Source organism: Schistocerca nitens, chromosome 3, assembly GCF_023898315.1.
Source record: "Schistocerca nitens isolate TAMUIC-IGC-003100 chromosome 3, iqSchNite1.1, whole genome shotgun sequence".
Taxonomy (NCBI): Eukaryota; Metazoa; Arthropoda; class Insecta; order Orthoptera; family Acrididae; genus Schistocerca; species Schistocerca nitens.
Genome location: NC_064616.1, coordinates 345,340,617 through 345,352,821, shown reverse-complemented (window position 1 = coordinate 345,352,821; position 12,205 = coordinate 345,340,617). Strand labels below are relative to the sequence as shown.

The following is a 12,205-nucleotide window of genomic DNA, read 5'->3' as shown; positions in this document are numbered from 1 at the left end:
TGCCTCGGGCATGGATGAGTGTGATGTCCTTAGGTTAGTTAGGTTTAAGTAGTTCTAAGTTCTAGTGGACTGATGACCATAGATGTTAAGTCCCATAGTTCTCAGAGCCATTTGAACCATTCATCCTCCACTATCGACAAGTTCAATATTTCCAGGTATCCTTTTTGTCTATGCAATCTCGCTAAGAACGCCTGGATTTAGGTGAAACTTCGATATATCATACTGGTCTTACAAAAAACGTTTTAAAAAATTCTTATCTTCCGAATGTAGCATTGCTATGTCTTGTCATTAAATTTGTTAATGCTCAGTATTCTACTATAATTTCCGCATATTTGTAGACGCTTTTATGTTTCACCATCTTCCGCATCTCACGTGGGCAAATAAAATTACAGATTCATAGTTGAGGCTCATCTAGTTTTAATTCTGAACAATTTTTCCATTCTATAACTTCATCTGTGACCTATGCCCCTATTCATACCTACACCTGTTTCATTATTGACAGATAGCCTGATCAGATATCGTACCTCAATTTCATTACAGTAATCGATAACATTTGGTTTCCTTAAGCATCAGGGCAGTCACCCAAGAGTCTGGCATTCGAGCCCCAGTTAGTTGTATGGATTTCTTCGATAGATAATGTGATCTCCTTCCATGTAAAAGGTATGTGCGTCAGTCCATTAGGAATATATTTAGTAACGGTACATGCAATTAAAATCGGCCTCTAGCTTGAAGATGACTGCGAAGTTCATTCCCACCACTTTTAGTCCCCCCCCCCCCTCTCTCTCTTTCTCTCTCTCTCTCTCTCTCTCTCTCTGGAATATACTGTCACCAGCCCCTCGATTGGCACAATCTGACCTTTTTTTTTCCGCGACAGTCTCCTTCTGAGTAGATCGAATTCTGAGAGTAGATTTACGATAATATGTTCCAAAGTTAGTTGTTCACAGCATTTTAAATTGGTGTGGTACATCCCCAGTCTCTAAGTAAAAATTTTCGTATTAGCTGCTATTTTTCTCATTGCAGTCACTTCACGAAACGTATGTGGGATGGAGTAATAATGTTTGCTCTTAGCAATTAGAGGAAGAGGTAAAGAAATCACCTTTCAGCCTCCCTTTTGTCAGGGTATCGCTTACCCTCCATATTTAGATGAATCTTCTTGCCTTTGATTACGAGACATGTGGGAGGATGTAATAAGTTTGCCCGCAACACTTAAAAGAAGCGATAAAGAGATCATCTCTCAGCCTCCCTTTTGTCAGAGTATCGTTTAGCATCCATATCCGCACGAATCTACCCAGTCTTCGATATATAGCGATATATACCCCCAGCCAAGTCACAGACCCCTCCTAACTCTCTCGAAATCCCATCAAGCTGCAACAGCACCGTTCCATTAGTTAGAAGCCAGTCTAACGCTCCACCCATCCTTGGCTATGTGGGAGCTACCACAACGTAAAGAAAACATAGTACACCAATGTTCAATGAGAAATTCACCACTATGCAGATGCTCGCGTCCATATATTTTATGCGACTGTTATTGCTACTACCGATTTGCAGTCAATGACGTAATAAAAAGGTAAGAACTTTCATCGGCTATTTTAGATTCAATAGTTACGTTTATCTACATTCAGCTCCAACGTCCCCCAGTCCTCAACCCTCTGAAAATCGCTTTAGGTTATCGGATCGCAACCCAACATAGACAGGAGCCTACATCGAAATACGTATTCAGCAAACCACTGCACGGTATTTACTATGTCGGTAGTATTACCCATGTCTTTTTTCCTTTTTCCTTTTTCAGTCATATGCGTAATGATCCAGTAAATATATATGTCCGTATGACTATCTATACAACATAATCCCCCCTATGATCGCTGCACCAGATGTATGTTTTTTTAATGGCCAAGAAAGCCGTACTGCTGCACTGTACTACATGAGGCCTGCACAAAGATAATCTGATACATCTGCAATTCGTCGATATCAAATGATTGTCTATAAATATATCCCTGAACGCTTCATCTTTTTTCCAATGAACTCTACACTAGATATACAATGACATATTGGCATCAGAGTCTTCGTTGACAGCATAGTGTTTCATGAGAAATAAATCACCAGTTTTCAGTTGGGATATACTTCTATAATACAGTTCTAACAACATCACAGATATTTCAGCACACACACTGTCCACTGAATCATTTACAGTGGTGCAACAGCCTCGCACCTCCAAGCACAATTCAAGGCTACTGCAGGAGTACGGAAAGATTCAGGTTTTAATTATAGCATTGTTCGTTTTCCCCCCGGGCGCTCTTTGGGAGTGGACCAAACATGATACCGTATTCCGTGTAGAGCAGAGTATATTCACACAGTAGTACGCATATGCATAATGTAGTTATGTATTTGGAAGCGAACCCCGTACTTGCACGCCTATTTGACTATCGTACATTGAGAGCCAGTTAACCAACAAGTACAAGCTAGACGAAATAATTGCCGATGTTTCCTCCAGCAACAGCAGTCAGTTAAGCGCCTCTTATTCTTCGATCTGTATTGTAGTGCCACAGTATCCAGGTGACATGCCGACCAGAAATGCGTCCACTGGCCTCATACACTGTCACTTCTTTATGAGTGAATTACAGCCCCTTAAAAATTCATGAAAATTGAGCCTTAGCCTGACATATTCTTCTGCTTTAGTTCACCGACCTATCAGTCCTCAGTGTTTGCGTTGCTTCTCCTGAGATTCCAGCAAGTGAATCTCAGCCCAACACATGCAATCTTCTTCAGCTCGCTTGAGATGCATACTGTTAGACATTGTACTGCGGTTAACGCTTCCAGTAACAGTGTGCAGTATTTCTAGTCCAGTTAATGTACAATAGATTTAGATATGTTCAGGTCAACTGCAAGCCCCACGATAGGTCTTCATGTGTACTTGCAGAAAACTCCATTACCTGTGAACATCCTACATGTAAAACAAATACTTCAGAAGTCACTGTGCAGTACATGGTGGAGGGGCACATGGCATCAGTATTATCGATTACCCTCCATCCCAATCTCACACCCTGTTCGAGTCAAAAAATGATTGTTTATAGAGTGGGAGAACTTGTGCAGTAAACTGACATATATATCGAGGGCCAGTTGATGGTTAAGTACAATACATTTTGTCTCGTCATTCCTCCGACAGCTGCAGTGTTAGTGCATCATTACTCATTGTGCTTGGTCTTGCTGTCTTAAAATTAACAGCTCAAGAGTCATCGCAGAGTGTGTTCCTAAAATATCAAAGTGTTATCCATCTATGTGGTCTGCAGGAAGCGGTATGTGCTGCAGTGGAGCGAGAGTAGATCTGTGGCATTTTCGTGCTTAAGACAGCAGGAGCATTGTTATGGAGATATGCTGTTTGTGATTTCAGTGACACAATTATTCTAAGATGAACGAAAGTTCAGTGCAAGGTGGTATGCCTACTCCAAAAGGTATTGGATGCAATAAATGTATAATTCACAACATACAAAAGCAGTTGTGTATGAATACATGGTTTCGCGGCGATATGAATTAATAAAATTTTCTCGGGCTTCCAGCCGCGTCATGTGGTTAAAATTCCACGAGCTTTCGACCGAGCTCTCTTCAGTCATTGTCAAGTGGTAAGAATGACTGCTGTGTCGCCGTGGCCGCGTCGTTATGTAGCCGCACTGCTGGCTGTGACGTCACTAGTGCTCTCTTCCTCGCCATATATGGTAATGTTTTCATTCCGCGTCCGTCGTGCCCGTTTTAACCTCGCGATGGCCGGGTCCCAGGCTGTGCTGAGATGCAAACCGCCGTCCTTGTTGATGGTGTTTTCAGAGGTTTTCATTTCAATAGCTTCTTTTGTGACGCTATCTCAAAATCCCTTCGTCCTCATAACGACTGATGTTTCGTCGAATAGAATTCGGTGTCCATTTTCTAAGGCGTGTTCTGCCACGGCTGATTTTTCTGGATAGCGTAGGCGTGAGTACCTCTCGTGTTCCGTCCGGCGTTGCTCCACAGTGCGTACTGTTTGGGCGACGAATTAACAGCCACACTGACACGGTATCTTGTACACTCCACGCGTTCTAAGCCCTATATCGTCCTTCACAGGCCTCATGAGCTGTCGAATTTTTGCTGGGGGCCTGAACACCGATTAAATGTTATATCTCTTCAGGAGCCGGATAATCTTTCCCGACACTGTACCGCAGAAAGGCAAAAACACAAGTTTCTTGCTTTCTTCTTCGGTGTTGTTCTCTTCTCTGTTGGTGTGTTTCTTGCGTGTCACACCAGATATAGCCTGTGACACCTGTCCGTGGCTGTACCCGTTTCCCGGAAGACTTTTCGGAGGTGGCTCAGTTCAAGTGGCAGACTTTCAGCGTCTGAGACGACGTTAGCACGATGGACGAGGGTATTCAGAACGCCACGTTTTTGTGCCGGATGGTGGTGGCTGAGACCGTGTGGATACCGATCTCGCGATCTGTGTATGTCGGTTTCCTGTAGACACTTAGAACACCTGAACGGCATTCACGGCCGCATCAAGTTTACGATGGAAGTCGAGACGGATGGTGCATTGCCCTTCTTGACGTCCTCGTTCGACGGAAAACCAATGGGCACCTCAGCCACAGTGATAGCGTGCGTGTTGAACGATTTGTGATACAGTTAGAACTGTATTATGGAGGTATATCCCAGCTGAAAAACTGGTGGCTATGCTGTCAGTGAAGACTCTGAGGCCATTATGCCAGTGTACATCTAGTGTAGTGATCACTGGAATATGATAAATTAGATTAGGATAAGTAGATTATCATTTGATATCGATGAAATGGTTCAAATGGCTCTGAGCACTATGGGACTCAACTGCTGTGGTCATCAGTCCCCTAGAACTTAGAACTACTTAAACCTAACTAACCTAAGGACATCACACACATCCATGCCCGAGGCAGGATTCGAACCTGCGACCGTAGCAGTCGCACGGTTCCTGACTGCGCGCCTAGAACCGCGAGACCACCGCGGCCGGCTGATATCGATGAATTGCAGATGTACCAGATCATCTTTGTACAGTCCTCGTATTGTAGTGGTTCAGCAGTATGGTTCCCTCCGGCATTAAACAACCTGTATCTGGCATAGCAATCATAGGGGTGATACATACATCTATTTTTACTTGATCATTACGCATGTGACTGGAAAAGGAACGGAGCAGGGCTGCAACACAGGTAGGCTATAGCGATTTGCAGAGAATTGAGGGTTGGTGGGCCTTGGAGTTGAATGTAAATAAATGTAAGAATTGAATCTAAAATAGGTAAAGTGGTCTGCTACTATTTGGCCTCGAGCATACACATGGTGGTGAATTTTTTCCTGAACGTTAGTGTGCAGTTTTCAGTAATGAAAAAGTCCTGTCAGAAGGTGATGATCCCAGTCTCGCACAAATTTTCAGCCTTCCCCATTGGTTTAAATCATTGCCTACTAGACGCCATTGTGTGTAATTCTTTTGTGTCTTAATTCGTAGTTGCTGCTGGACCAAAATAGTGTCTGTTCTGTTGGATATGTCGAAAGAACGGATACCACATATTTGAATATATTATTATTAATATTTATTATCATCATCATTATTATTATGTCCTATACATTTTAGCATTTGAATTTACCGCGAACCGGCCGGGGTGGCCGAGCGGTTCTAGGCGCTACAGTCTGGAACCGCGCGACCGCTACGGTCGCAGGTTCGAATCCTGCCTCGGGCATGGATGTGTGTCATGTCCTTAGGTTAGTTAGGTTTAAGTAGTTCCAAGTTCTAGGGGACTGATGACCTCAGTAGTTAAGTCCCATAGTGCTCAGAGCCATTTGAACCATTTACCGCGAAAATTCGTATTTATCACGAAAATTTGAGTTTTTCCTTAGGTTTTGAATTTCCCGCCGTCTTTCTAGGTGTGGGAGGGGAGGAGCCCTGTCTTCTGCACTGATTAAATAAATAATATGCAAATTGAATTTTGTAAATAAACAGATATCCTCTGTAATGTAATTGACATTGATTTCAATTTCATGTTGTGAGATCAGTCCAACAGCTCAGCTGAGACTGAGCGATTTTTCTTACGAGATGGGGGGGGGGGGGGGGCAGTGCGTGTGATTTCCCGAAAGGGAATAATAGGGACCACCTGATGGGCCTGGGGATTTGCCAGAGAGGTAGGGGCAATTAATTGATCAATTAATTGGTCAATTAATTTGATATCAAAAGTTTCCTCGTACGAACTTTGCTCCACTGCTCAGATCATCCGTGGTAACAGATAACATTGTGTAAAGAGGGTCATTTTCGCTGCTCCTGTCAATCACTTTGTCGAGTTTTTTGGAAGGAAGCGGAATGGCGAGACTGTCAAATATTGAGGTAACGCATGTCGTGATGTGACTGGTGGGTGTTTCAGTGGCGATAGCAGCAGTCCGGCAGCGGAGGCGACCGACATCAAGGAGGAGCCGGACGGCGACGGCGACGGCGAGGGCGAGGGTGACGGCGACGGCGACGCAGAGGCGGAGGGCGACGGCGAGGCGGCGGGCGCGGCCGCGGGCGCGCACCCCGGCGACCCCGCGCCCGACCGCGACCAGCTGGTCGAGGCGCTCAAGGCGCGCATCCGACAGCTCGAGGCGGACGCCTCCAGCGCCGACAAGTTCAAATGCCTCATCTGCATGGTCAGTACTACCTCCAGCCACCCTCCTTCAACGCATTACTATTACACTCAAAAGTAGCTAAAGCTCAATAATTGAGGCTTGCACAGGGTAGTGTAGCGCGGAGAGCTGCATCGAACAGTCGTTGGTCTAAAGTCTACAACAGCGACAACAACAACAACAACAAATGTAAGTTTGTTCATGGAAAAAGGTGTAAAGGAAACAAGGGAGAAATTTCGAAAGAAAATGAAACGTTTGGGGCAAGAAATCAAAACTTTGAGGTTTGTCGATGATAGAGTCAACCCGTAGGAATCGGCAAAGGAATTGGACGAGCATTTGGATGGAGTGGATAATGTCTTGAAAAGAGGTTATTAAGATGAACATCAACGTAAGTAAAACAAAGGTAACAGAATGTAGTCGAATTAAATCAGGCGTTGCCGAGGAAATTACCAGTAGCGAGAAGCTTTTGAACGTAAATTTAAATTTGAGTGTTAGGGAAAATTTTCTGAAGTTATTTGTCTGGATGACTTGTACGGAAGTGAAACATGTACGATAAACAGTTCAGATAAGAAGAGAATAAGAACTTTTGAAATACACGGAGGTGATAAGAGTCATGGATAGCGATATCCACATGTACTGATGGCGGTAGTTTCCCGTTCACTGTGTATGAACGGCCAGTGCATTGGCGGTGGTGTCACTTCCGCTGAGGTGATTCATGTGAAGAGGTTTCCGGTTTGGTTGTGGCCGCAAGACGGGAATTAACTGGCTTTGAACGGGAAATGGTAGTTGAAGCTGGACGCATGGGACATTTCATTTCGGAAATCGTTAGGGAATTCAATATTCCGAATTCACAGTGTCAAGAGCGTACCGAGAATACCAAATATCAGGCATTATCTCTCGTTTCTGGCATTTGTAGACTTAGAGAAAGCTTTTGACAATGTTGACTGGAATACTCTCTTTCAAATTCTGAAGGTGGCAGGGGTAAAATACAGGGAGCGAAAGGCTATTTACAATTTGTACAGAAACCAGATGGCAGTTATAAGAGTCGAGGGGCATGAAAGGGAAGCAGTGGTTGGGAAAGGAGTGAGACAGGGTTGTAGCCTCTCCCCGATGTTATTCAATCTGTATATTGAGCAAGCAGTAAAGGAAACAAAAGAAAAGATCGGAGTAGGTATTAAAATCCATGGAGAAGAAATAAAAACTTTGAGGTTCGCCGATGACATTGTAATTCTGTCAGAGACAGCAAAGGACTTGGAAGAGCAGTTGAACGGAATGGACAGTGTCTTGAAAGGAGGATATAAGATGAACATCAACAAAAGCAAAACGAGGATAATGGAATGTAGTCAAATTAAGTCGGGTGATGCTGAGGGGATTAGATTAGGATGGTGGTGGTGGTGAGTGTTTAACGTCCCGTCGACAACGAGGTCATTAGAGACGGAGCGCAAGCTCGGGTTAGGGAAGGATTGGGAAGGAAATCGGCCGTGCCCTTTCAAAGGAACCATCCCGCCATTTGCCTGAAACGATTTAGGGAAATCACGGAAAACCTAAATCAGGATGGCCGGAGACGGGATTGAACCGTCGTCCTCCCGATTGCGAGTCCAGTGTGCTAACCACTGCGCCACCTCGCTCGGTGATTAGATTAGGAAATGAGATACTTAAAGTAGTAAAGGAGTTTTGCTATTTAGGGAGTAAAATAACCGATGATGGTCGAAGTAGAGAGGACATAAAATGTAGACTGGCAATGGCAAGGAAAGCGTTTCTGAAGAAGAGAAATTTGTTAACATCGAGTATAGATTTAGGTGTCAGGAAGTCGTTTCTGAAAGTATTTGTATGGAGTGTAGCCATGTATGGAAGTGAGACATGGACGATAACTAGTTTGGACAAGAAGAGAATAGAAGCTTTCGAAATGTGGTGCTACAGAAGAATGCTGAAGATAAGGTGGGTAGATCACGTAACTAATGAGGAGGTATTGAATAGGATTGGGGAGAAGAGAAGTTTGTGGCACAACTTGACTAGAAGAAGGGATCGGTTGGTAGGACATGTTTTGAGGCATCAAGGGATCACAAATTTAGCATTGGAGGGCAGCGTGGAGGGTAAAAATCGTAGAGGGAGACCAAGAGATCAATACACTAAGCAGATTCAGAAGGATGTAGGTTGCAGTAGGTACTGGGAGATGAAGAAGCTTGCACAGGATAGAGTAGCATGGAGAGCTGCATCAAACCAGTCTCAGGACTGAAGACCACAACAAACAACAACAACATCTCTCACCACAGGCAACGCAGCAACACAGCTTGCCATTACGTCGCGGCGAAAAGTCTGCCTATGGTTTGAAAAATCGGTGAAAGTGCAGTTTCAAGCCACCATAGGCCACAAAATCTGCCTATTCACATCGCCAGCAACATATGAGAAAGCACCACAATATTAAAACCATGATGACTGGGTGTTGTGTGCTGTCCTTAGGTTGGTTAGGTTTAAGTAGTTCTGTTCTAGGGGACTGATGACCATAGATGTTAAGTCCCATAGTGCTCAGACCCATTTGTACCATTAAAACCATGAGAAATTGTAACTTGTACAGCAGAATAGCTACCAAAATAAATGTCGAATAGTATCATGTAATTAAAAAAAAAATAAAAAAAGAACCCACTGAACATAGCACAAAATGTGCTGATACTTGTATGGGTGAAACAAAACAAATAAAAGGTGTATTGCATAAAGCGAAATTCCTCTTCCCCTACTACGTTGTATGTGCACCGAACATGGTGCCGCCTCAGACGAGAACACAGTGGCCGCCATAACAATCCTTTCACATGATATTGGCAGTTTTAACTTGTCCATTGGGAGCGTCAAATGAACCGACGACTAAACCGCAAGTCTGAGAACAAGACACTACCCTTCTTCACGGGAACATTCATGATTGGCAATATCACATTTGCAGTGGCACCCAGTGTCTTTGTGTGTATGGAATGCGACTGGTGTGTCGCGGAATTTACAACATCCTCTTACAGCTTCAGAAAACATTTTGAGAGGAATCTATGACCCCGACGCTGGACGCTATGTATCGAGCCTGGCAGGGACTGTCCTCGTTGGACGTATTCGAGCATTAAAGCCAATACACACTGAAGAGCCAAAGAAACTGCTACACGTTCATAATATCGTGTAGGGTCCCCGCGAGTACGCAGAAATTCCTCAACGTGACATGGCATGGACTCGACTAATGTCTGAAATAGTGCTGGAGGGAACTGACATCATGAATCCTGCAGGGTTCCATAATTCCGTAAGAGTACGAGCGAGTAGAGATCTCTTCTGAACAGCACGTTTCAAGGCATCCCAGATATGCTAATTAATGTTCATGTCTGAGGAGTTTGGTGGCCGGCGGCAGTGTTTAAACTATGAAAAGTGTTCCTGGAGCCACTCTGTAGCGATTGTGGACGTGTGGGGTGTCACATTGTCGTTCTGGAATTGCTCAACTCCGTCGGAATGTACAATTTACATGAATGTATGCAGGTAATCAGATAGGATGCTTACGTACGTGTCACCTGTCAGAGTCGTATCTAGACGTATCAGGAGTCCATTTCACTCCAACTACACACGCCCCACACCATTACAGACCTTCCACCAGCTTGAACAATCCCCTGCTGACATGCAGGGTCCATACATTCATGACGTTGTCTCCATACCCGTACACGTCCATCCTCTCTATACAAGTTGAAACGAGACTCGTTCAACCAGGCAACGTGTTTTCAATTATAAACAGTCCAGTGTCGGTGTTGGCGGGCCAAGGTGAGGCGTAAAGCTTTCGGTCGTGTAGTCATCTAGGGTACACGTGGGGGCCTTCGGCTCCGAAAGCCCATATTGATGATGTTTCGTTGAATGGTTGTTGATGGCCCAGCATTGAAATCTGCAGAAATTTGCGAAAGAGTTGCACTTCTGTCACATTGAACGATTCTCTTCAGTCGTCGTTGGTCCCGTTCTTGCAGGATCTTTTTCCGGCCGCAGCGATGTCGGAGATTTGATGTTTTACCGGATTCCTGATGTTCACTGTACACTCGTGAAGTGGTTGTACAGGAAAATCCCCAGTTCATCGCTCTTGCGCCGACTATAACACCTTGTTCAAACTTACTTAAATCTTGATAACCTGCCATTATAGAAGCAGTAACCGATTTAACAACTGTGTCAGACACTTGTTGTCGCCTACCGCAGCGCCATATTCTGCCTGTTTAAATATATCTGTATTTGCATACGCCTGTCTATACCGGTTTCTTTGGCGTTTCAGTGTAATTACCTGTCACTGGGTTGTTAAACGTGTTTGAAGTTATCTATACTGCCATTAAATGTTTCCTCCTTCAAGGCATAAGCTCCATAGCCGCAAAATAAAGGTACAGATGAAGTTCAGCTCCCGGCCGTTTTCCCTCCCTAGGACTTCAGTAACGTGTATCAAATAAGCGCAACACGTACTCATTACAACTACTCTGACCAGTACTGACTGTTACAGACGCTCTATGCATTTTCATGTAAATGTGCCTTTTATTTCACGTGTTTCTCTTCTGTTTAGCCTCCCATGTTTTATGTGGGGCGATGTAGAAAGTTGTCTGTCTTTGGAAAAGAGAGCACAGTGGTACATGAGCCGAGAGAAATGTCGAAGAAAATTAATGTACAAATGATAGCACGCTACGTTTTCCATATTTCGAAAATATCGATCCTCAAGGAAGAAGCGGATACAACACTTGCGTGCCAAATGAGAACACACCGTTCTTTATGAAGTTAGTAAGGTATTAGCAGTTACGCCATCAGAAGTTACACACAACTGCCGTAAATGAGTTACGACTGTGAGATGGAGTACATCGTGTACCCCTACCATTCCTCTACTTCAGGCGTCCCAGAGGTATGCTGGTGCACGCACGCACCACGCACCCACGTCGCCGGCGCGCGTGCGCATGCACGCACACACGCACGCTCTCTCCCTCCCTCCCTCCCGCCCTCACTGTTCGTCGACGAGGAGTACACCATCGCAGGCGCTCCTGTCTGTGATGCAGCGTTAAGGGTAACCACAGCCATGGTCTCCGAGCTGATAGTCCCTACTGCTGCAAACGTCGTCGAACTGTTCGTGCAGATGGTTGTTGTCTTGCAAACGTCCTCATCTGTTGACTCAGGAATCGAGACGTGGGTGCACGATCCGTTACAGCCATGCGGATAAGATGCCTGTCATCTCGACTGCTAGTGCTACGAGTCCGTTTGGATCCAGCACGGCGTTCCGTATTACCCTCCTGAACCCACCAATTCTATATTCTGCTAACAGTCATTGGATCTCGACCAACGTGAGTAGCAATGTCGCGATACGATAAACCGCAATCGCGATAGGCTACAATCCGACCTTTATCAAAGTCGGAAACGTGATGGTACTCATTTCTCCTCCTTACACGAGGCATCACAACAATGTTTCACCAGGCAACGCCGGTCAACTGCTGTTTGTGTATGAGAAATCGGTCGGAAACTTTCCTCGTGTCAGCACTTTATAGGTGTCGCCACCGGCGGCAACCTTGTGTGAATGCTCTGAAAAGCTAATCATTTGCATATCACA

The 12,205-nt window shown here is 44.7% G+C and overlaps 1 protein-coding gene across 1 annotated transcript in view; it reads left to right on the top strand.

Annotated features, from left to right (window-relative positions):
- The window catches only part of LOC126249226 (E3 ubiquitin-protein ligase RNF220-like), a 717,707-nt gene that overhangs the window by 646,045 nt on the left and 59,457 nt on the right, over positions 1-12,205 (top strand). The window contains exons 8-9 of the mRNA XM_049950882.1: positions 6,390-6,463; positions 6,554-6,651. Coding sequence (XP_049806839.1) covers positions 6,390-6,463; positions 6,554-6,651 — 172 coding nt within the window. The remainder of the gene's footprint in view (positions 1-6,389; positions 6,464-6,553; positions 6,652-12,205) is intronic.